Source organism: Leptonychotes weddellii, chromosome 14 (assembly GCF_054177405.1).
Source record: "Leptonychotes weddellii isolate Sample4059 chromosome 14, ASM5417740v2, whole genome shotgun sequence".
Taxonomy (NCBI): domain Eukaryota; kingdom Metazoa; phylum Chordata; class Mammalia; order Carnivora; family Phocidae; genus Leptonychotes; species Leptonychotes weddellii.
In genome coordinates, this window is record NC_138382.1 from 60761304 (window position 1) to 60787468 (window position 26165).

General features: G+C 42.7%; 1 protein-coding gene across 4 annotated transcripts in view; it reads right to left on the reverse strand.

The window, feature by feature from the left end:
- The window catches only part of ECPAS (Ecm29 proteasome adaptor and scaffold), a 96506-nt gene extending 73692 nt beyond the window's left edge, over positions 1-22814 (reverse strand). The window contains exons 1-2 of one of the 4 annotated variants that reach the window (XM_081803365.1): positions 22527-22814; positions 13638-13741 (exon numbers count right to left, since the gene is read on the reverse strand). In XM_081803365.1, the coding sequence (XP_081659491.1) occupies positions 13638-13659 (22 nt within the window). In that variant the 5' untranslated portion in view covers positions 13660-13741; positions 22527-22814. Of the gene's footprint in view, positions 1-13637; positions 13742-21906; positions 22243-22526 lie in introns of those variants that run through there. The other 3 variants (XM_081803366.1, XM_081803364.1, XM_081803363.1) reach the window with 3 other exon arrangements.
- Positions 22815-26165: the final 3351 nt, after the last annotated feature.

Below are 26165 nucleotides of genomic sequence, written 5' to 3' on the forward strand. Positions count from 1 at the left end.
GGAGGGTATGTGCTATGGTGAGTGCTGTGAATTGTGTAAGACTGATGAATCATAGACCTGTACCTCTGAAACAAATAATACATTATATGTTAAAAAAAAAAAAAAGACGATAATAGGAAGGGAAAAATGAAGGGGGGGGAATCAGAGGGGGAGAAGAACCATGAGAGACTATGGACTCTGAGAAACAAACTGAGGGTTTTAGAGGGGAGGGGGTGGGGGAATGAGTTAGCCTGGTGATGGGTATTAAAGAGGGCACGTATTGCATGGAGCACTGGGTGTTATACACAAACAATGAATCATGGAACACTACATCAAAAACTAATGATGTAATGTATGGTGACTAACATAATAAAATTATATTTAAAAAAAGGATTGTAACCAAAAGTTCTGAAAATTCAAAAGGAATCCAACACTCAAATTCATCTTTCATACAGACTAAGTTTTCAGTTGTAGAAAGTGAGATCCTCCAGGCCATCACACAGTATCTGAGACACGACCAACACTACTTCAGAGTCAGAAGCCAGTTCCACCCTCTCCACAACTCCGACATTATTCACTGCATACAAACGCGTATCAAAGTGTTTTCACTTATGAGAAAAAGACATTGCCATAACCTCAGATAATCACTGTTAAATGTGGAGAATATATTCTGAACTATTATTTCCTGTTCATAAAACTAACATTATTTTAACCTAAAAACTGGAATATAACATAGAGTATTTTACAGTTTGCCTTTCTTTTTCCTTTTTTTTTTTTTTTAAGATTTTATTTATTTATTTGACAGAGAGAGAGACAGCAAGAGAGGGAACACAAGCAGGGTAAGTGGGAGAGGGAGAAGCAAGCTTCCCGCCGAGCAGGGAGCGCGATGCGGGGCTAGATCCCAGGACCCTGGGATCATGACCTGAGCCAAAGGCAGACGCTTAACGACTGAGCCACCCAGGCGCCCCTTTCTTTTTCCTTTTGATTAATACAAGTCCTTTACCAGAAACCTTTGGAGCAATACATGTCTCAGAATATTTTAGATTTTAGAATGATAATATAGTGAATATACTGTGTATTTCAAATAACCCCATCCATCCAATGGGTTCTAGAGCAGTACCTGTAATCAAATACAGTCATATTTCTGTAATAAAACATATGGGCACTCACACTAAGTGGGATAATCAAAGATTATAAAGAACCACATATCCATTCAGGTCAGGTTTTAAATACCAAATGAAGAACACTAAAAAAATGTTTGGTTACATACAAAATCTTAAATATTTTTCCGTAGCACTAAATAAAAATCTAATTAATAATGGCTACAGGAAGACTGTCTATAGAAGTAGTATAACGTACTGAACTAACCCTCTATTTGTGTTATTACCAGTTAGGACCACAAACAATGCTTCAAAGAACATTTTTATCCATGCATCTGTTCACTTCTATGGGTTTCTGTAAGCTAAAACTCTAGAAATGGAACTGCTGAGTCAAAGGGTAGGTGTGTCATCAAGTTTAATAGATTTTGGAAAAATACCCTTCAAAAAGTCTGTGCTACTGAGTAATGTATGAAGTGCTGAATCACTATGTTGTATGCCTGAAATTAATATAACACTGTATGTTAACTACACTGGAGTTAAAATTAAAAACTTAATTTAAAAAGTCTGTGCTTATTTATACCACCAGCAGTGTATACAAGTAGTAATTTCCCCACACCCACTCCTACACTGAGTACTCAATTTTATAAAGACTGTAAGTAGGGTGCCTGGGTGGCTCAGTCGTTAAGCGTCTGCCTTCGGCTCAGGTCATGATCCCAGGGTCCTGGGATCGAGTCCCACATCGGACTCCCTGCTCAGAGGGAAGCCTGCTTCTCCCTCTCCCACTCCCCCTGCTTGTGTTCCTGCTCTCGCTATGTCTCTCTCTGTCAAATAAATAAATAAAATCTTTAAAAAAAAAAAAAAAGACTGTAAGTAATCAATGTTAGCTGAATATGATAGATGAAAAGACTGTTGTCTTACTTTATATCTATTTTATCACTGAGGTAAAGTATCTTCTCAAATATTTATTGGTCCTTTGAAACAGCTTCCTCAGCAAATTACTCATTATTCTTTTGAGTTGCTGACCTATAAAAGCTTTTATATATTGGGGAAAAAAAATCTCCCCCTATTCTCCCACACATCATAAATACTTGCCTTGTGACTCTACAGCACTTCCTTTTCATATCTAAGTTTTTAAAATATAAATTTACCCTTCCTTCCTTTTATGGCTTCAGAGCTTCTAGTCATGCTTAGAAATGCCTTTCTTACTCTAAGATTACAAAAAAATAGTATATTCTGCAGAAAAGAGTTAACATAGGGGCACCTGGGTGGCTCAGTCATTGAGAGTCTGCCTTCGGCTCGGGTCATGGTCCCAAGGTCCTGGGATCAAGCCCCGCATCGGGCTCCCTGCTCCGCGGGAAGCCTGCTTCTCCCTCTCCCACTCCCCCTGCTTGTGTTCCATCTCTCACTGTGTCTCTCTCTGTCAAATAAATAAATAAAAAATCTTTAAAAAAAAAAAAAAAAGAAGGAAGAAAAAGAATAGAGTTAGCACAGCAGGCCTGAGACGGCTATCCTTAGAAACGCGTGCCTGCCAGGCTGGCCCTTGGCTGCCATCTGCAAATGGGTTTCAGGAGAGATCCCCCCACTCCCAGAACTGCTAAGAGTGGCTCACTGGGCCTAAACCCTTTGTACAAACAATATGGTTTATGCTGAACACTTGCTTTCCTTCTCAGACTCCGGAATTGTGGTACGTGTTAGGCAGAAGATGCCAACATGACCAGCACTGATTAAAAGCCCTCGGCACTGAGTCTCTAAAGAGCATCTCTGGTAGACAACGTGTCACGCGTGTTGTCACAACTTACTGCTAGAGGGATTAAGCACGTCCTGTGTGACTCCACTCGAGTGGACTCTTGGACGCTTATACCTGGTTTCCTCTGGACTTTGCTCCACATATGTGCCTTTTCCCTTTGCTGATTTTGCTTTTTATCCTTTCACTGTAATACATCTTAGACATGAGTACAAATATATGTGGAGTCCTGTGAATTCAACTCACTGAACCTGGAGGTGGACTTGGAGACCCCTGCCACATATATTTACCTATGTTTTCTTCCTACTCTTATGATTTTGCTTTCTGCATTCAAGTCTTTAATCTAGCCAGAGGGCGCCTGGGTGGCTCAGTTGGTTAAGCGACTGCCTTCGGCTCAGGTCATGATCCTGGAGTCCCGGGATCGAGTCCCGCATCGGGCTCCCTGCTCAGCAGGGAGTCTGCTTCTCCCGCTGACCCTCCTCCCTCTCATGTGCTCTCTCTCTCCTCTCATCCTCTCTCTCAAATAAATAAATAAAATCTTTAAAAAAAAATAATAATAATAATAATCTAGCCAGAATTTTTTTTTTGCGGGGAGAGGGGGCACATGGACATAAGAAACCTAGTCTTGGGGCGCCTGGGTGGCTCAGTCGTTAAGCGTCTGCCTTGGGCTCAGGTCATGGTCCCAGGGTCCTGGGATCCAGCCCCGCATCAGGCTCCCTGCTCAGCGGGGAGCCTGCTTCTCCCTCTCCCGCTCCCACTGCTTGTGTTCCCTCTCTCGCTGTGTCTCTCTCTGTCAAATAAATAAATAAAATCTTAAAAAAAAAAAAAAAAGAAAAGAAAAAAGAAACCTAGTCTTTTGTGGGTTCTTAAAATCTTTTTCATTGTGAAATAAAACATCTACAAAAGTGCACAAAATGGAAGTGTGCAGGTTCATGAATTATAAACATCCATGAAACTACCACCCAAGAAAAAAAAATTTATTTTGAAACCTATGCCACAAAGATTTCTACTGAACTCACAGTTGGAGAGGACTAAAAGACTGTTCACCATAAAAAACACAGTGGGTTTTAAGGACTCACCTAAGTTCACAGAGGTAATAAGCAGCAGGGCCAGAACTACAATGGGGTCTTCTGATCTTCAGTCTAAAACACCTTGCGGACGCTGTGCCACTGTCTGCAACAACGACCCTATTTTCTATAGGGCACTATGCTACACATACTACATCAGACACAGGGAGCCCTGTTCGAGAGCATCACCAAAAGGTCATGTGACTTTGTCTCATTCAAGTGGTAGTTAAGACAAAATGGAACAGTGTACAAAAATCAAAGGTCAAAAAAGGACACGAGAGAAAGCTCACCATTATGAATCAGAAGCTAACACCAAATGTGTCAAGTTGCAACTCACCCTTCCACCTCCTCCCTGCTCATCTAAATTCTCTCCTCCCTCGGGACGCCTGGGTGGCTCAGTCGGTTAAGCGGCTGCCTTCGGCTCAGGTCATGATCCCAGGGTCCTGGGATCGAGCCCCGCGTCGGGTTCCCTGCTCTGTGGGGAGCCTGCTTCTCCCTCTCCCTGCCTCTCTGCCTACTTGTGCTCTCTATCTCTCTGTCAAATAAATAAATAAAGTCTTTAGAAAAATAAAAAATAAAAAAAAAAATAAATTCTCTCCTCCCTCAAGGCCCAGCACCCTCCTACTTCCACTGTGAAGCACTAACTTCCCTAACTAGATCACTGATGCACTCATTCAAGTATTCACTGAAACCCCACCCTCTGTCAGGGCTTGGTGGTCATGGATCAACAGAGTGAAGAAGGAAGAGGCAAGGATGTGGTACAGGTCTGAGCACTTGTATATGCTAGTTGTACGCTGAAAGTAAGTACCAGAAAGCCAGAGACAGTGTCCAAGACAACAGCATTTAAGGATAAAGGAAGGAGAATCCAAAAAAGGAAATGATAGGCAGCATACAAAAACAGGAAGAAAACAGAGTTACGGGGTGAGAAGAACTAGGCAAAGAAAAAAATGAACTAGTCAATGAAAACTGGAAAAAAATTTGTTTACCCATATAGAAAAGAAATACCTAAAAATCCCTTGCAGGTAGATTAATGACATATGTAAAAAGTAGAATTTTAAAAATTTTAAGGTAAAACTAAGAAGGGAAAATTAAAACTTGGGCACAAAACATAAAAGACTAATGGGTTAAGATTTAAAAATATCATAAAACACAAAACAAAATAAAAAGATAAGTTATAAAAAGCAACAATGTTTTTAAATGAAAAGGACTTAAATACAGAATACTTTTCTTAAAGATTTTATTTATTTATTTGACAGAGAGACACAGCGAGAGAGAGAACACAAGCAGGGGGAGCAGCAGAGGGAGAGGAAGAAGCAGGCTTCCCGCAGAGCAGGGAGCCCAATGCGGGGCTGGATCCCAGGACCCTGGGATCATGACCTGAGCCCAAGGCAAATGCTTAAGGACTGAGCCACCCAGGCGCCCCTATACAGAATACTTTAAACATTCCTGCAAATCAAGAAAAAGCAAATTAATCCCAATGTCTTTAAAGAAAAAGATATAAGCAAGCAATTCAGAGATAATACCCATATACTAAATAACACAGATGCTCAATCACACTGATCAGGAGCATGCAAAATTAACATAATAAGATACAATACTGCACCCTTCACATCAGAAAAACTTTGCAAGGGGCACCTGGGTGATTCAGTCAGTTGGACTGTATCCGGCTCCCTGCTCAGGGGGAAGCCTGCTTCTCCCTCTCCCATTCCCCCTGCTTGTGTTCCCTCTCTCACTGTCTCTCTCTCTGTCAAATAAGTAAATAAAATCTTTTTAAAAAGAAAGAAACTTTGCAAATCTACCAATTGTTGGCAAAGACTGGAACCAAACCAAGAGGTACTTGAGCTCACTGCTGATGGGGTGTACACCAATACCATCTCTGAAAACAAATCTCTACTAACTCTACACCAGGGTAACATACCCTAAAGCAGTGCTGTTCAAAGTAACCCAGCTGCAAACTGTCACCAGTCAGAAAAAGATAAGGAACACTCTTCCTTCGTTGAGAATGTCTTACGAGAAATATTAAATAAATTAACAATGACAGTTAATTTACACTCTTCCACAGTTCCCTATTTGCAAAAAGTAATTCTTCCTTCCTTAGACCACATTTTGTGTAACACTATCCTGGAGAAAAACTCTCCTAGGCAAAGACAAGCAAAAGGAACACCTGTAAGAAACTGATCATACACACAGGGTCAGTAAAAGGAAAAACATGGAAACAATCTAAATGTCAGTCAACAGGAAAACGGATAGAGAAATTGTGGCAGGGTCATACCTCAGTGAAAATAAACAAGAGTTAAATGTCACATGGACCAACATGACAATATCTAAAAACCTAAGATCAATGAAAGCAAGTGCAGAAGGATATGTACAGTTTGATTTAAATGCTATATATATGGTGCATATGATATATATACTTCACAGGAATGACCACCTCTGGGCTAGAAGGGAAGAGAGAAGGAAAAGGGGAGAGAAGAGGAAAAAAGAGAATGAAAGGGAAATTGTAAGGGGTAACACAGCAAGCTTGAACTGTATCTCTAATATTTATTTCTTAAATAAAAAATTTTTTGCTAACAGCAAAAAATATAAAGATTTGACAAAGATGGGTAGGACATACATAAGTATTTCTAAGATTAATCTCTATACTTTCTTCATACTTGAAATATTTCATTATTTTAAAAAAGAATATATACACCATACTAATTTTATTTTAGGATACAACTACATAAAAGGGGGAAGAAAATATATCAGTAATTTTTCTTCTTTATACTTTCATGTATTTTTCAAATATTCTTCAGTAAAAAGAATTTTTTTTTTTTCAAAAATCTGTTGAAAGAAGCCATGTTTCAAGGATAAAGAAATTTAAAGCACAGACTTTTAAAACTTAAGAGGAACCTTAAAGAATATGGAAGGACAAAAATAAGAACATTTACTGGTGGGAATGCAAAATGGCATAGTCACTTTGAAAGACAGTTTGGAGGTTCCTTAAAAAACTAAAGAATCTCACCATACGATCCAACAATCGCACTTCTTGCTATTTACCCAAAGCAGTTGAAAACTTACGTCCACACAAAGACCCGGATGGGATGTTTACTGCAGCTTATTTGTAATGGCCAACGCTTGGAAGCAACCAAGATGTTCTTCAGTAGGTGAACGGATAAATAAACTGACATACAAACAGCAGAATATTTTTCAGTGCCAAATAGTTTTTTCAAGTCGTGGAAAGACACGGAGGAACCTTAAAGGCACATTACTACTTAGTAGTAGTAGCAGTACTAAAGAGGCCAATCTGAAAAGGCTGCATACTGTTTGATTCCAACTATATAATATTCCCAAAAAGGCATAACTATGGAGACAGTAAAAAGATCAGTGGTTTCCAGGAAGGAATGGGGAAGGAGGGATGAATTGGAGGAGAACAGAGGATTTTTAGGGCAGTGAAAATACTCTGTATGATATTATAATGAGGGATATAGGTCCAAACTCATACAATGCAGAACACCAAGAGTGAACTGTAATATAAACTATGGACTTCGGGTGATTATGTGTCAATGTGGTTTATCCTGGATTAAAAATGTACATGCTGGTGAGTGATGCTGACGGGAGAAGCCATGCTATGGATGGGAGGAGGGAGTAAAGTGGGGGGTAACATGGGAAATCTCTCTGTGCCTTCTCAATTTTGTTGTAAACCTAAAACTGTTCTAAAAAAAAAAAATAAAGTCGTTTAAAAAAACTTAGTCTCAGGGGCACCTGGGTGGCTGAGTCGGTTGAACGTCCAACTCTTGATTTCGGCTCAGGTCACAATCTCAGGGCATTGGGCTCTGCGCCGGGTGTGGAGCCTGCTTAAGATTCTCTTCTCTCGGGGCACCTGGGTGGCTCAGTCGTTAAGCGTCTGCCTTCGGCTCAGGTCATGATCCCAGGGTCCTGGGATCAAGCCCCGCATCGGGCTCCCTGCTCCGTGGGAAGCCTGCTTCTCCTTCCCCCATTCCCCCTGCTTGTATTCCCTCTCTCACTGTGTCTCTGTCAAATAAATAAATAAAATCTTTAAAAGAAAAAAAAAAAGATTCTCTTCTTTCCCTCTCCTTCTGCCGCCCACCCCACCGTGTCAGTGCACTCTCTAAAATAAATAAATCTTAAAAAAAAACTTAGTCTCAAAAAAATATATCAAAACACTGAAATTCTTCAATCCCAAAACAAAAAACAATTTCCAATTTAGCTTATGTCAACTATTACATTCAAGTAGGGAAAAAAGCCTACTAAGAATAAATACATTTAGTTTCCATTAAATATTTCTGTAATTCATATTATTCACCTGTCTTCAATTTCTCTATGTAGAGACAAAGAAGGGACCTTCCTTCCTTCTACCCCTCCCAAGGAAGAAATAACCAGTAAAGGTTCAAGGACTTCACTTTAATGTTATCCACCATTAGCCACTGATATTTCTGAAAACATGTAATTATTCCTGACAAATAAAACTGCCCACATAAATCACTCATACTTCAGATCACTCCAAAAAAATACAACTTTGACTTCTGAGTTAAGGAGGAAAGGCTATTTGTTCACAGGATTAGAAAAGGCAAATACTGGTTTTTCACTCACGTCATCACCTATACAAAAAATTTAAAAAAAAAAAAAAAGAAAAAGAAATAGCAGTATGTCCATTTCCTCAGATGTATCATCTTTTCATAACAACTTGAACATCAAAACATTCCTTACAAAGTATGCAAGGCAAGCATACACCATCAAAAAGAAAAGGAAAAGTTACTAAATTTAAGGTAGTGGTTATCTCCATGTGATGGAATTTCAGAGGATCCTTTTTTGGCTTAATTTTATGTCATTGCTAATTTACTTCATCAGCATGAATTACTTGTTTGAATTAAGAGAAAACAGTTATTTCAGGGTAACAGGTTTAGGAATGTTTTTAAGGCTGCTTAAGTTTTCTACAAAGAACATTATTTTTTCTGAATATGAACGTAAATTTTAAATTGTTAATCAGGTTAGAGCTTATGGAAATGGAAATGGAAAGCTGAAAATACCTAGACCACTGCCCACTGCATCATAAATCAATTAATAATCTAAAGCTACAAGATATTTTGAGAAAGATCTATCAAGTTACCATAGAAATGTACTAAACTCTAATGGAATAATCTCACAAGGAGATATTGTCCCTCGTGGTACTTACTTTCTTCCGATTCATACATATGTAAACACATTATAGTCACAACGTAGTTTCACACATCCCTTTGAGCCTCAAACAACACTGTGAGGTGGGTAACTATTGTCTGCACCTATAGATGAAAAACAGGCTCAGGACCTGATTTGCCAAAGGTCACCAAGCTAATAAGACAAAGAATCATTAAGTTGAACCTCGAGAGGTCTTTACCTTCCAAGTACACACTAGAATGCAGTACACTTCCCTCTAAAGTACTATTTATTGAAGTAGGGTAATATTAGCTTCAACTTACACATGAAGAAACAGAGCCTAGAATTCATTAAGAATGTTGATTTTAAAAAAGGAAGAAGAAGAATGTCGATCAAGACTATAAGGTAGCAAGTGTCAGGGCTCGGGTTCAAACTCCAGGCCAGTCCAACTCCAAACCCAATGCTCCTTCAACATGCTAAATTGCAGCACTGATGAAGCAGAGAAAGGGGGTGGAAATGATACAAAGGCTTACTGGACAACCATGTACAACATGACTTTGTATCCTGGCCACAGCCAATGTGTCAGGATGGGTCCCAACTCAATTCATACCTTCCTCAGCAATTCAGAAGTGGGACCAAAAAAGTCAGGCATCCCTTGAGTGCCTGGACCTATAAAGCCAATGGATAGGACATGGGCCTCTTTAGCCTACTCTATGAAACAGAATCAGAAGAAGCTGGTCTGAAGAAAGAATGGGCACAAAAGCACAGAGAGCGACTGGAAGAACTGGATGATTTCTATTTCATGAAGGCCCCTCGGGTTTCCATAAAACTCCCTAAAATAAGTGCCCTGTTTTTGCTTAAGCCGGCTTACAAACTGGGTCCAAATACAAGCGGAAGGTCTTTGCCAAAGGGGATAAAAAAAGAAGTACTTCTATAAAAGTACATTTAAAAAAAAAAGCAGCTAGCACATGCCTAGGGTGAATTATCAGATCGGAGAAAGAGTCCTTCCTTCCTAATGGCCAATCTAGCTCCAAAAGAATCTTCTCAACCATGCACCCTATTACTCCTGCAACAGCAATCCAAATCGCAATAGCTTCTTAAGTGTACCATGTTTTCCCTGCCCAATTATTTGGTCAACCAAGTCCCCCAACGGGGAATAGTCTCCTTCTCCACACAGCCAATTCCTCCCATTCAAGGTCCAGCTCAAATATTACGTGCTGCACACTTATACATCCTATCTGAGCCCTACAAACTCCCACAGATCTCTCTTCTACATCTCTCCTGGCACTCACTGTCTTTTGCTACACATTATGTAACTGCCCGATTTTCTCCTCCTTAGACCAAAGCAGTTCTTTGAGGTGTGATTTCAATCTGATTCCACCTAAGTACCCACTCCTCTACCCTCCATCCTTCTATAGAGCTCCTCAGGTTGAGAAACTGTGACTTAAGTCTCTTGGTATCCCAGCACTAAATTCAGTCCCTTGCAGAGAGGAGTTGCTCAAATACCTGTTGAATGTATGAAATATTAATTCCTCGTGCACTAGAATAGTTAGAAGTTTATACATTCAACATCTGTAGCAAGGGAAAGGAGGGGACTGGCGACAATTTATAATACCTGACATCAGAATCTCTTGAAAAAGGGACTATATATATATTTTAATACTATGACGAGTGCTTAGGGTTTAAAAAAAAAAAAAAGGTGGGAGGAATTCTGGACGTTCTGATTGTGTGGCAGAACTGGTCTGCTCCATGGGGCGCCTGGGTGGCTCAGTCCTTAAGCGTCTGCCTTCAGCTCAGGTCACGATCCCGGGGTCCTGGGATCGAGCCCCGCATCGGGCTCCCTGCTCCACGGGAAGCTTGCTTCTCCCTCTCCCTCTGCCCCTGCTTGTGTTTCCTCTCTCGCTGTGTCTCTCTCTGTCAAATAAATAAATAAAAATCTTTGGAAAAAAAAAAAAGAACTGGTCTGCTCCAAATCAGGAGGGATGCAGTAGTTACTACAGAGAGGAGAGGAGAAAAGAAAAGGAGAGAGAGGACAGAACAGTGAAAGGACAGAAAGTCAAACACTCTACACCAAGACTTTCCCCATGACTCACATCTTCCAGAGTTAACTAAATTGCTGAAATGCTTGGGAGAGTGGAGTCAGTGAGTGAGTGAGTGAGTGAGTGAGTGAGGGTGTGTGTGTGTAAACCAGTGAAACAGGTGGGTTTTCATCCAAGCTGACATGAGTGGAACCAAAATATCATTTTCAGAAATGGTAACCTAACAGAAGAAAAGCATAAGTAAAGTAAATTACAGGAAATTCACAAGAACAGGGTGTGATGGGGGGTTGGGGGTGGCAGAGAGATGACCACCTCTGGACTTTGACAACCTCTGCAATTAGGAGTGTGAGGCTAAAACTACGAAGAGTAAGGAAGGCCTAGCTGCCATCTAGATTTTATATGTAATAGTCTTTTCTGGTAGATCAAACCTGTGAATTATCTAACCAGATACTAACTAAGGTTAAAGTAGTTAAAGTCCACATCATCTATTGATTTCTATATGCCATTTCGATTCACTAAATGCCACTCTAATACTTAAGTGACAATATCCAAATGAGGCCAGCGAGATCCTTCTTCAGGAATAAATGCTTTCAATTTTGATCTCTACTGCTAGGTTTTTAAAAAGATGTTTGCCTCAATCCCTACCTTAAAAAAAAAAAAAAAACTTATTAAATGCAAACATACTTAAAAGGAGAATGTCAGGAAGTCCAGTAGTAATCAATACAAGTCAGAGATGGGGAGAGGATCCATTCCATCATGGCTCCTTCCAGCCAGGGCTGCCCAAAGGGGAGACAGATAAGAACTTCTGCAAGCAATGAGGCTCGGAGCAGGAGGTGCCTGCTGACACAGTCCCTGCTGGTACCCCTTACTCCCAGAACTAAGCAGTCAGACAGACCAACTTCCTGTCCTCCAGCCCACCATCTTACCCCCAGGACCCAGGCAGACACTCCAATATGGAAACCCCTGCACGAGGATGCGCTCTTGACTCTGAGCAGGGAAGGGGAAAGGAGTCTTTCTTCTCCTGCCGCTTCCGAAGTCCTAGCCACCTGGAGATGGTGTCAGGCTACTTTGAGCCCCCCTGACCAACCCAGCATAGCCCTAAGCAAGGCGACCCTCTCCTGCTCACACACATCCCCCTGCCCCCCTCCACACACACAGACAGAGGGAAGGAAGAAGTCACAGGGTTAGCTTGGCAGGGTTGGGCCAAGTGATGAGATAGAAGCCCTCGTCTGTACCCCAGATTTACTGAATAAGTGCCACACTCCAGATGCACTGAGCTCCACAAACACTCCCACCTTCCAAGGAAGCCCTTTCCCCCAGAGATAGCAGCTGGCCAATGCCCAGTTAGAAATCAATGTTAATAAACTGATGAGCAGAAAGATTAGTTCAGCTTATGAAAGCCAGCTTAGAGGAGACAATATATACTATGCAAGAGTTCAGACTGCATAAAAGTCAAACATGTGATAGTTAAGATCCACCAAAGCAGTTAATTACTTAGAACAATGCTCATTTGGATGTGTAAACTCTAGAAAGTTCTTTAAGTCACTATTTAAATTCCAGTATTTGTGGTTTGACCTGCTTGCCTTCGGTATATCATAATTTCATTAACACATCTGTCACAGGCCCAAAAGCACTGAGAAAGAATTTAGGAGCAAATAAACAATATCCTCATTTTTCTTCTAAACAATTCCTCCAACCTCCCAGTTTTCCATTTCTCTATAATGGAATGAAGATATGTGAGATAGCAAAAATAAACCAAAGCTTATGCTAAAGTTGAACTCTGATTTATAAAATACTCCATTCATTCTATCCCTCAAAATTCCACCTAACTGAATTAAGGAATCATACACCATCATCAGCAATATACATACCGAAAAACAGAATGCACTGGGGAAAGGGGAATGCAATCGTTAGATTAGATGCAATAAAATGCACCTTTGGATTGAAGCCACAAAATCCAAGGTACACTGGATATTGAGCTCATGGTATCAGAGAATTACATCTGAATTTACAGAGTTTCAATCAAAGGACCATCCAATATCATTCAAGAATGACACCAACACTAGTCTTATTCGGCCCCAGAATTAAGTAGAATTTAGTGGCTTTTTCATCACAGTACATGTCAAAAAGGCAGAATTAGGAATATCCAATTACTATGATGATGCCTCTTTCAATGCCCCTCTTTCTTTTTTTTTTACAAATAAAACCGTTAACTCCAGGATGACATTTCGGGAGCATGTAAAGTCATTTTTTATTGTGGCAGACAATACTACTTGAAAACTAACACTCACAGTCTTTTCCTTGTGCACCCTGCTAAAGTGATGTCTTCAAGTTTTATCTTTTTCTCTCTCTTGCTAATTGTTTAAATTTATGTTTATGTGATGACAGACAATAGAGGCTTCAGGAATATATAAACTAACATGAACTTCACTAACTCTCTCAGGATAGCTGGAAAAGGAGAAAAACCCATGAAGATCTTGGCAGGAAATTTCTTGCTACTTGATAACCTATGCATTTTTAAATGCTACTACAAAAAAACGCACACATCCTAAGAAACTAAGGAACTACTAACCTCTACAATCAATGTGATACATGGTTTATCCAGTCTTGACAAAAATCCTCTGGATCACCAATGGTAGGTTCATCCACTCGTACATATGCAATTGTATAAAGAATCTATTATTTAGAACACCAGGAAAAAAAAGCAATTAAAAGATTTATATTCATAGCTACCATTAAGAAATTTAAAAAAAAAAGCACTTTTCATTTCTATGCTAAGATCTAATTTGATGCCCTGCTTTGCAAATTCAGAATGAGGAGGAAAAAATTATAGTGATTACCAAACTGGAGAAAGATAAGGAGTATGTCCACAAATAAAAGTGGTTGTATAGAAGTAACAGGCTAATACTTTCAAATTATTCACCGAAGACAAACATTGGAATATCAATACAACATAGATTTCATCATATATGTATATGTGTACATATACATCAAAATCATAAACATACAAAGTCTTACATTAAAAATTGAAGGAAGTGTTAATTATACAACAGTTTTATAAGAAGGGTATTAGTAGGTGGGTACACGTTACTACACATTACAACTGAGAATGTAAATGGTGAACATTCATAACCCTGGGAACCTCTGCCCTCTCTCAGCACTCCTGATCCCCTTCTCTGGTTCTTCTTGGTCTTCTTCTCACCCCTACATATGCACAGCCCCCAGACAGCTGTCCTCTGGACAATATGCCCATTGCCCTGACTCTACCATCACTCCCACACTGTCCCAAGCTTCAGAACAAGTTCCCACACCCAAGGAAGCCACACGCCTAGCACTATTTCAGGTTCTTAACGTGCATTATTTATCTCTTCCCACTCTTACAACAACTCTGTGAAATAGGTTTGGTGGTTATCCCACTTAACAGATGAAAAAACCAAAGCCCAGAAGTTAGGTCCCTTGTTCACGGACATTAATCAAAAAGCAGCAGAGCCAGGATTCAAAACCATCTCTGACTCCACACGACATTTCAGCTACTATTCCAAACAGTCTCCCTAAACAATGCAACATGGGCACCTCAATAATTCAACTCATTCACTCAACAAATTATTTCTTTGTTGAACACAAGCCTGTTCTCTCTTTTCTCCACTTCCACCTCCCTAAATCTGTCAGAGACTATACTCTCCACCCCCTGCAAATCTCTCAGGTAGATTCTTGGAATCATCTCTAACTCCTCCCTCTCTTGAACAACACTCATCTACTTGGCCGATAATTTCTGCCTATTTTAGGGATTCTAGGTTATGTTATCTCCTTACCAAATCCACTTCCACTGTCCCACTTCAGACCCTAGGTTTCTTTCACTTGGCCACTGCGATACTCTCCTAATTAGTCTTGCTGCTCTTGGTCTCTGGATCCACGCAATCAATGTTACACCACTGCTACCTGTTATCCTTATAAAACAGACCTACTCATGTTACACTCCAGCTTAAAAGCCTTTGATGGTCCTCTACTGTCTACAGAACAAAGTCCAAACTAGTTGTGTTGGCATTCCCACACAAGCTAGTCCCAACCTCTCTTCCCAGCTTCATGTCCTACTGCCTCCCCACCTAAATAATAATAATAATTTACATAGAGCTTAATTGTTTATACAGTGCATTTTTATATACATTAATCATAACAACACTATGAGTATTTCTTACTATCCCAATTTTATGAGAAAGAAACTTAGACCTAGAAAGGTAAATAATTTGCCGAAGATCCCAAATCGTAAAAAGAACATAAAAGGCAGAAAGGGTCAAGTATCAAACTCCAAATTTCATCTCCTTTCCCAACACTTCCCGCAGCCACAGCACCCCTACTCCAGGACATCAGACTCAAACTTCCTCTGAAAGTATTTTCCAACCTCTGTCTTAGCTCAAGCTATTCTCACTTGAAACTTCCAAAGAACAGTGGAAGGCATTTTTCATATTACACTTTGTATCAGTTACATACATTTATATATAAACCTGTGTCCACAGATCATAAGCCCTATGGGGACAGGACCAAAAGTTAGTCACTCGATTTTTAAAGTCTGCTTACTTAACTGAAAATGTGTGGGGAAAATAAGCCATATAAGACAACAAGCATCAAGGCAGAGACTGGTCAGGCCTGAAACCAGAGACCAGAAACTTGAATTAGACCATCAGAGCACGTTGGCAGTGCCGATAATTTTAACATCTCCTGAACAAGGTCGAATGCCCCAGTGCCAACTACTTTCACGGACATTGGCCTTTATTAAATGTTACAGTTTATTGGAAGCACAAGTCAAGACAGAATGGAGTAAAAATGAAGAATTAGAATAGAAGTGATAAGGAACAGAAATACCATTATTTCCCATTTTAACTTCCCTCTTTGACTAAGTAACCAAAATTTGAATGATACAGGCTTGACTGAGCGTTTCCACAAAGATCAGCTCCGCTGCATAGATGGCTGTCTCTGGGGCTATTTCAGTAGGCCACAGACTCACATTCCCCCACACGGCTACACAGACAGCTTCCCACGTCTCACCCTCGAAAAGAGCCACGAGGCTTCCGGGCACTGGCAGAGCCTCTCTCAGAAGGTATTTGACATGTTGATTATCTGGCCAACTTTTGCAAGTGAAGCTCCCCATGGTTCTGTCAAATGGTCAAACTGAAGAGTGTCAATGTGCTTTAAGATTACAGGCCATACTCCTTCCTGAGTTGTCTTTATCCCAGTGAAGATCAGATGCTAAGGATGCCTTGTAATTATAAAGCCCAGAATATGAAACCACTGAACAGCTGACCAGGTGAAAAGTCTCAAATGCTTCCTTCCCTCTGTCAGAAATCTCCCTGTCCACTGCTGAAACATAACCACAATGTCAACTTTTCTATGAACTGGCAGAGGGTAATATTAGAAGAAAAACTAGCCCACATGCCCTGCACTGAATTTCATTCCATTCCAAACAGTTCTAGCACCATGACCTTAAGTAATTTACAAACTAGATTTCAGAATTATCTTTAAGTCAGAACTAACTGTTCTCTATCGTGGCATCTCACCCAAAAATCTCATATTTCTATTCAATGAACCTCAGAATACTGCCACATTTTATACACGACAGCAGATTTCTTCTGGAGGCTAGTAAGACATGGGGGGGGGGGCGGGAGGAACATGCTGCTCTTGTTATTAACTGTATTTTCCCTTTCAGAGACAGTAATACAACAGTCAGTCAGAATTAACATCAACTTTGGAATCAGAGAATCTGAATTCAAGCCCTAACTCTATAATTTGAAGGAAGTTCCACCACTGAGACAGTAACAGCACCAAACTCACAGAGGTGTTGTACGGATTCTGTCAGCCAACATGTACAAAGTGACTAGAACACACAGTAAGCTTTCAATAAACATTAGCTTTACAATCACCTGATTCAAAGTGACAATTACATGAGATTTGTGAAAGAATAACAAATTCTAAGAAATCCCAGCCCAAGATTGTCCTGCTTACCTTTTGGCAACTTCCATATGTCAATGATACTAATCATTCAGTCAATCGATAAATATGAAATAAAACAGAAACCTAACAGTGCTGCTTCTTGGGAGCTCCCGCAAAGTGCAGTGGCAGATACAACTGAAAGCAACTATAGATTTAATTTAAATTTATGGCATGTGTATCACCTCAAATACAAAGATAAAAAATGCTGATCTGAAATCTATAGAAACCCAGTGTTACCAGCTATACATCCCTAAATAGCAGATGTGGGAACCACAGATAATATGATTTTAGCATTATCTATATTACATAATCATACACTTTGCTCCCTCCATATTTGTTTACATGTATGCTTCCTCTTTCCCCTCAGCAATATTATAATTCTGTTGGTGGACAGTGGTGTTTCTTCTGCACCCCACAGCAATGTTAAACAGCAGTCCAATAGCTGGACTAAAGTAACATCTAGCTAAGAATTTCGCAGCCCACCTGACCAGATCTTTCCATCAGCGCGAACACTGACTACGGTAGACAGAGGCAACACAGCCTAAAGCCTGGCTGAGTGCACGCTGGAGTCTGAGACACCTGGGATCCAACGCCACCACTCACTTGCTGCAGGACCTTGGGAACGTAAAAAGTCTGTTTTCCATTCCATAAAACGGCAATAATAATTTGACCCACCTCTCAGGATTACTGTGACAAATGAAAGAATATATGCAAAACACTTCATGCTAGACTTGAAATTTTGAGGGGTACGTTTACAGAGGTCTCCAATTTACTTTGAAACACATCAAAAAAGGCTGGATTGAGGGGTGCCTGGGTGGCTCAGTCGGTTAAGTGGCTGTCTTCGGCTCAGGTCATGATCCCAGGGTCTGGGATCGAGCCCCGCATCGGGCTCCCTGCTCGGCAGAGAGCCTGCTTCTCCCTCTCCCTCTGTCTGCCGCTCTGCCTGCTTGTGCTCTCTCTCTCTCTCTCTCTGTTAAATAAATAAATAAAAATCTGGGGCGCCTGGGTGGCTCAGTGGGTTAAGCGGCTGCCTTCGGCTCAGGTCATGATCCTGGAGTCCCAGGATCGAGCCCCGCGTCGGGCTCCCTGCTCGGCGGGGAGTCTGCTTCTCCCTCTCCCTCTGCCTGCCTCTCTGCCTACTTGTGCTCTCTGTCAAATAAATAAATAAAATCTTTAAAAAAATAAAAATAAATAAATAAATAAATAAATAAAAATCTTAAAAAAAAAAAGGCTGGACTGAGTACTTAATGCCACTGAACCGTAAAACTAAAAAATGATTAAGATGATAAGTTTCATTATGTGTATTTTACCACAGTTGAATTAAAAAATAAAATAATTAAAATAAAATTGTAAAAGGTGGATTGGAAGATGGACAGATACATGATAAAGCTGGTAAAATAACAAATGCAGAATCTAAGTAGTACGTATATGAATACTCACTTTCAACTTTTCTGTATTTTTGAAGATTTTTACAATAAAGTATTAGGGGAAAAAACAATGCAGGCATCCAAAAGTTTGCTTTTATTATCAGTGTCAAAAATAATAGCCAGCAATATTCATATTCTTGGCTTTTTAAAAAATTGTATAAAGCATCATTTATCGCCATCTCTCCTTTTATTGTAACTATTCTAAAACTAAAAGTGGCTTGGGGCGCCTGGGTGGCTCAGTTGGTTGAGCGACTGCCTTCGGCTCAGGTCATGATCCTGGAGTCCCGGGATCGAGTCCCATATCAGGCTCCCTGCTCAGCAGGGAGTCTGCTTCTCCCTCTGACCCTCCTCCCTCTCATGCTCTCTGTCTCTCATTGTCTCTCTCGCAAATAAATTTAAAAAAAAAAAAAAAAAAACTAAAAGTGGCTTATTTGAAACTGCTTAGCCAGTACTTATGTATGTAATTTCAAGTTAAATTATTCTAAGGTACCAGCGGCCAAACATTTAATCTCTTCTGAAGGAACACAGAAACCAAGTCAACAGATATTTGTGGTCGATGATTGATGACTTGACCAAACAAAACAATGGAAAAGCAAGGATTGGAATTACTTGTTCCTTTTTCAGTAGCTGCTTAAGCTGTAAGTTCCAGAAGTATTACCATAAGTACTACCAGCACTTAACAGATACCTGATGTACGGGAGCATGCTGCATGTACACAATATGTCAGCCACTTCAGAATGATACCCAATTTGGGGCGCCTGGGTGGCTCAGTCAGTTAAGCGTCTGCCTTGGACTCAGGTCATGATACTGGGGTCCCGGGATCCAGTCCCACATCGGGCTCCCTGCTCAGCAGCAAGTCTGCTTCTCCCTCTCCCTCCACCCTTCCCCCAAGCTCGTGTACGCTTACGTACGCTCGCGCCCTTAAATAAAATCTTTAAAAAAAAAAAAAGGATATCCAATTTTCCTCTAGTTATTTTTCCCCCATTCCAAATGGTAATTCAGATTTTAAAGTGTTTAAAGGTACTATAGGAACTGAGATACCATGCGGTATAACAATTTTAAACAGACCATCTCAAACCCATTGCAATGGCTACTTTCAAAAATACAGAAAAGAACAAGCGTTGGTAGGAACGTGGAAAAATTGGAACCCTTGTGTACTTTTGGTAGGAACAGTATGGTGGTCCCTCAAAAAATTAAAAACAAGGGGCGCCTGGGTGGCTCAGTTGGTTAAGCGACTGCCTTCGGCTCAGGTCATGATCCTGGAGTCCCTGGATCGAGTCCCGCATCGGGCTCCCTGCTCAGCAAGGAACCTGCTTCTCCCTCTGACCCTCCCCCCTCTCATGTGCTCTCTCTCTCATTCTCTCTCTCTCAAATAAATAAATAAAATCTTTAAAAAAAAAAAAATTAAAAACAGAATTACCATATGACCAAACAATCCCACTTCTGCATATACACTCAAAAGAACTGGAAGCAGAGTCTCAAAGACGTATTTGTACACCCATGTTCATAGCAGCATTACTCACAACAGGTAAGATATGCAAGCAACCCAAGTGTCCATCAACAGATGAATGGATGAGAAAATGCAATATATACACACATGGAATAAAAGAAAATACAGTCACATGCTACAACAGAGATGAACTCTGAAGTAACATTAGGCTGAAATAAGGCAGTCACAGAAAGGCAAAATCATGTATGAGTCCACTTATATGAGATACCTAGAGCAGTCAAAATCAGAGAGAGAGCAGAATGATGGGTGCCAGGTGCTGGGAGGGTGGAGCGGGGTGGGATAGGGAGTTCAGGTTTAATGGGTATAAACTTTCAGTTTTGCAAGATGAAGAGTTCTGGAAATGGATGGTGGTGATGGTTGCTCAACAATATGTACTTAAGATCCCTGAACTATAAACTTAAAAATGGTTATGACCATAAATTTTACGTTATGTGTATTTTACCACAATAACAAAAAAAGGGAAGAAAAAAAAATCAGGGAACTGATCTCCCCAGGAGGCCTGGTAGGGGTGCTCCAGCTTGGATCTGATCAACTCTGCGGCCCTCAAACCATGTCTATCTCCAAAAACACCCTGAGACCTTGTCCACTCAGACTCTCCATCCTGCCCAGGGTCACACCAACTGTTTATTTCAGCTTCACAATGAACAAACATTACTCCTGCTACACCAGTTTTCTGTCAAAGGAGCAAGGAACTTAATCTCTCTAAACCTGCCTCCTCTTTAAAACAAGGATAATTCCTACCTACCTGCTTTACAAGGTTGTTATGAGGGCAAGAGTAAGATCACGTATATAAAAGTAGCTTTAAACTGCCAAACACCAAAGAAACACAAATTACTATGTTTATAACTACTTTCGTATGGAAATGCAGAAGGGACTATAACAACAAAAACTTCACAAGGCTTGCGACACCTCACCCATGCTTCATTCCCCTTAAAACTCACATCATCCCTAAATAACACCTTTTTTGTTTTTGTCATAAACCGATGGGCAGCACTGAAAAAACAAACAAAAGCTCAACCTAAACATTTCGTCTAACCATCCCAAACGCAATCAGAAATCATCTTACGTGTCCTAGGAAAATTCAATTTTTATGACCCCAGCGTGGGCCTGCGGCGCCCTGGAACTACACTTCCCACAAAGCATCGAGGTGAACCCGGGCGGCGGGCGGGGCGGCCTGGGATTCAGGGTGACCACCGCTCTCCCCAAACAGGGATCGCCGTCCCCTGAAAAACGGCAACGTTTACGGCCGAGGGCGCGCTGGCTCTCCTTTCTGAAAGCGCTCTCAGCCCCCGGTCCCCCCTGCGTCTAGCCCCGCGACCCTCTCTCTGCCCTCCCGTCCTTCCTGCTCCACCTGAGGGTCACTGCCTATTCTTGACCTTTCCGCTGATTTCTAGGGTGTCACACAGAGGCACCCTCTCCCCCGCCCCCAAAGCTCCATTTCTAGAACTCCCCCAAACAGTTGGGACCCGGGGCCACGGCAGGGTCAGACGGGACGGGCAGACACAGCCCGCCACCCTGGGCCCCCCTGGCTCGTCCTCCAGCCCGAGAGCAGCGGGCAAGGGGCTAAGCTGCCCCCACCCCCGGACCGGGGCGGATCGCGGGCAGAGGTGGCTCCGCCCGGGGCTCCAGTTTCAATTTCGCAACGTGACGGTGCAAACCTGAGGCCTACAAGCGCAAGCGGCGGCGACCGGCGCCCCCCCCCCCGCCCGCCAGGCCCGGGCGCCCCAGCCCCCCGCACGCCGCGGCCGCCGCCCGCCCACCCACCCACCCAGCCAGCCAGCCAGCCAGCCAGCCCGGCTCCCGGCGGGCGGCAGCGCGCCCCGGCCCGGCAGCCCGCCCGGCCCCGGCTCCGGCCGCCGCCCCGGGCCCTGCGCAGTGCCAGCTCTGACTCGCGGCCGCGGGCTGGCGGTGGCACTTACTCAGCTCGTCCTGGGAGGCGGAGGCGGCGGCCGCAGCCATGTTGCGCCAGGGAGGGAGGGAAGGGAGGGGCCGGAGCGGGAGGGCGCGGACGGGCGGCGCGGGGGGCTCGCCGCTCTCGGTGCGGCAGGGGCCGGGAGCCGCCTCCGGTCGCTCGGCGCGGGTCGCGCTGCGCCCACGAGGCCCGCCCGCCGCCGTCGCCTGCGTCCTCCTCGCTGCACGCGTCGCTCTCGCGGTCCCCCGCGAGCTCGCGACTCGGGCGCTCCCACCGCCTCGCGCCTCTGCGGAGCCGCCGCCGTCTGTCGGCCGAGTCCCGGTGTGCCCGGCCCGCGCGGTGGCTCTGCGGCTCCGCGCCGCGCTCGCCCAACTCACGCCGGTTTTATATTTAGAAAGAGCTGAGCCATCCTCCCAGCGGCCCCCCCGCCGGGCCCCTCGCGCGCCCGCCCGCGCTCGCTCGCTCGCTCGCGGCTCGTCCTGCCCACCTGCCGCCGCCCGCCCCGCGAGCGCTCCCCGCGCGAACCCGGCACGCGGCGGCCTGCGCGGGCCGCCCGGCCTAGCCGCCCGGCCGCGCCGTAGCAGCCTGCGGCGGTCGCGACACGAAACGGACGCGCAGGCCTCTGACCTGAGTCTGAGCCGGTCTCCATGCCGGGATGCTGCGCGCGGCGCCGCGCGGTGGGCGCCCAGAAGCGAGGCGGCGGCGGGCTCGGGCCCGAGGGGCCGCGCGCCGCAGTCCGGGAGAGGCCTGACCGGGCTGGCCCGCGCTGCCCCCGGCCAGGGGAGATCCTCCAGGAGGGGCCCGAGCTCTCTCTTGAAAGGTCTGCGGCTGTCACGTCGGCCGGTCCCGACCTGAAGGAACACGCCTGTCCAAAGGAAGAGACGTGGACTCGGAAAAGTAGAGCCGGGTTCGGAGTCGGCGGGAGGAAGCCCCGCCCTGCGCCTCCCGCGAACTTCTCGGCCCCGGCGCGTTGAACGCCCCGACCCGGCTCCCTGGGCTCCTTTTCTCACTTAAAAGCCGTGATCAAGTATAGTTTTCTGATGTTTCAGAAACTAGGACTGCCGAGTGAAGGAAAGCCACGAAGTCCTACTAAAGTTAAATGAACCAAGATATTTGAAGTTCAAGTGTATATGCTTATATGAGCCTTTTTAAATTTTTATTCTAATACCTACGTTCTTTTTGGTAACCAGAGTGATTTATTTTCAATATACCGATTTGAACTTTACGGCTTAAGTTTGTCCATGAGGTCGTGTACGTGAAAAAACACTTGCAAAATGGAATTCAAATTAAGGGGTTGCGTATGTGACGGCACTGTCAACAGCAAACTAGGTACAAGATCAGATGCTTTTTTTTTTTCCTTTGGTATAAGAGGAAGAAATCAAGACCCTAAATGGATTGAAATTGCATTTATTCCTAAAAGAAATCTATAAAGCCCTAGTTAATGTCTTGAAAAATGAATATATGCCATTCCAGATGTAACTTAGGCAAGTACAAGGTACTTGCAAGACATTAAAGACATTTATTTCCTTTATTGCTCTAGTATGGAAATTATACATGATCTTTGGGAAATTTTCAAATGATCGGGGATATCAAAAATAAAAGTCAAAGGCCTTCCACTCCCACCATCCCATTCCCCAGAGAAAAATGCGGTTAACAGGTACAGAGTGGGCATTCTCTGAGGCCTTGTCTCTGCACACATATACACATCCCCAAAAGCAACTAGAATGGAGAGAGGCCCATACTTACAATAAAGTTCTGTATTACTGTTTTTCCCCCATAAACATTCTTCCCTGTTATTTCAAAAAGGTCTACACCACCACTCTTTTTATTAATGACCTCATACCACATTAAGTTCACCAATTCCTTTTTTGAGGACGTTTTGGATCTTTAGTTTGATATTGACACAAAGTACATAACAAACTATTTGCAAAGACTATGATACAGAAGTGTATAAAAGTAAAGGTTGTCCCCCACCTCCCTGCCCACCATCCCCTCTCTTACTCCCTGGAAATAATCCTATTAACAACTTGGTGCCTCCAACCTTTCCTGACTATGAATACATAAAGTAGCTGCACCAAGGATTGGTTTGAGAAAACTTTTGACTTCCCACAGCCTCAAACAGATCCTTCTAAAGCCACCACAAAAAAAAAAAAAAAGAATATAAATTACAAAAAAAAAGTTTGTTAGGCAATATTAACTTCCAGACAAGACTAGTTAGCATCTCCTAAGTTCATCCTATGTTTAAATTTCAGAGTCCACACATGTGCAAATCATAGATACGTGCGTATACACAGATTTTTGTTTGTTTTAACAAAAATGGAATCCTACTACACATATTATATAACTTTATCTTTTCACCAAACAATATATCACAGGTGCCACACAGGTAATGATAATAATAGCTAATACTAATCATTCCAGGCAGTGTTTAAAGTGTTCTACATGGTGGAATCCATTTAGTCCTCATGACAATCTTATGAAGTAGGGATTTCTATGACACCAGATCGTGGAGGAAAAATCCAAAATGCCACAAACTAGAAAGTGGTGGGGCGGGGATTTCAACCTAGGCGGAGTGGATCATTCTTCACCACTGTGATCTGTATGTACAGAATTACCCCATTCCTTTAAATGGCTGCATGATAAGTACATGATAAAACTTATTTAACCATTCCCCTACTGATGAGCATTTAGGTTGTGGACAATTTTTTCTACTAGTGCAAGCAAATGCTACTGTAAAAAATTCCTATACATGTCAACCTAATCATATATTACCTATATAGAGAGAAATATGTAGAGGCGGAATTGTTAGGTTAAAAAAAAGATGCCTTTAACATTTCATCATATACAGCAGCTCATACCACTTTACAGTACTGCTGTTAATCGCTAGTGTTTAAAGCTCTAAGCTTTTTTATAATTGCTTCTTCCTTCAAACTATTGTAGTTTATTTTTCCCACTAAATAGCTTCATATTCTGGGGCGCCTGGGTGGCACAGTTGGTTAAGCATCTGCCTTTGGCTCAGGTCATGATCCCGGAGTCCTGGGATCGAGCCCCACATTGAGCCCCACATGGGGCTCCCTGCTCGGGGAGGAGCCTGCCTCTCCGTCTCCCTCTGCTGCTCCCCGTGCTTGGGCTCTCTCTCTATCTCTCTCTGTCAAATAAATAAATAAAATGTCTAAAATAAATAATAAACAAACAAACAAATAAATAAATAACTTCATATTCTTACTAGACAATTTGGTTTTGAATAGTAGCCTGGAGATACTTCCTATCTAGAATTTACTTCAATTTCCAGAAACAGACAAGAAGGAATTGTGGAAAGGGATGCACAGGGGGCAGAGAAGAGGCCACTGAGAAGCCAAAATAATGCATCACAAAATCCAAGAACGAAAAACTTACGTCTTCTACTCTTTCAAAGTCCCCTCTCCCCTCTGGAAGGCCCGAATTACACTGAACGTATGCACAGTTCTAACAAAGTAGGCTTGTTTCCATAGTGAGAGCAAATTAGAAGCAGAACATTAGAGAGCACTCTTCTGGGCAGGTACTTGGATGACAGAGGAGCTTATGGACCCCTAAAAACCAGGGAAGAAGCAGGAAAACTATGAAAAGAAGCTGTAAGAACTCAAAAAGCAAAACATTCTGGGGTTATTTGTAAAGTACAAAAAGCACTACCCACCCCAGAGTCCCTGAAATCATTTCACTTGAATAACTGATGGCCACGGCGATAATCCTGACATCAAGAAACAGTACAGGGACACCTGGGTGGCTCAGTCGTTAAGCGTCTGCCGTGGGCTCAGGTCATGATCCCAGGGTCCTGGGATGGAGCCCTTCGCTGGGCTCTCTGCTCAGCCGGAAGCCTGCTTCTCCCTCTCCCGCTCCCTCTGCCCTTCCCTGTTTGTGCGCGCGCTCTCTCTCTCTCTCAAATAAATAAATTTTAAAAATCTTTCAAGATTTTATTTATTAGAGAGAAAGAGAAAGGGAGAACAAGTAAGGGGAGGGGAGAGGGAGAGGGACAAGCAGACCATCCACTGAGCAGGGAGCCCTATGTGGGACTCAATCCCAGGACCCTGGGATCATGACCTGAGCCGAAGGCAGATGCTTAACCGACTGAGCCACCCAGGTGCCCCTCTAATAAGCAATTTTAGATGCCTAAAAGGATTAATTTTAAACTATCTAGAAAATCCAACTATCCCAGATGATTCAATTATCCAATCCCAAGGAGCTCCAGACAAGCCAAAATTCTACAGAAATAAGTCTCATACAGTATTC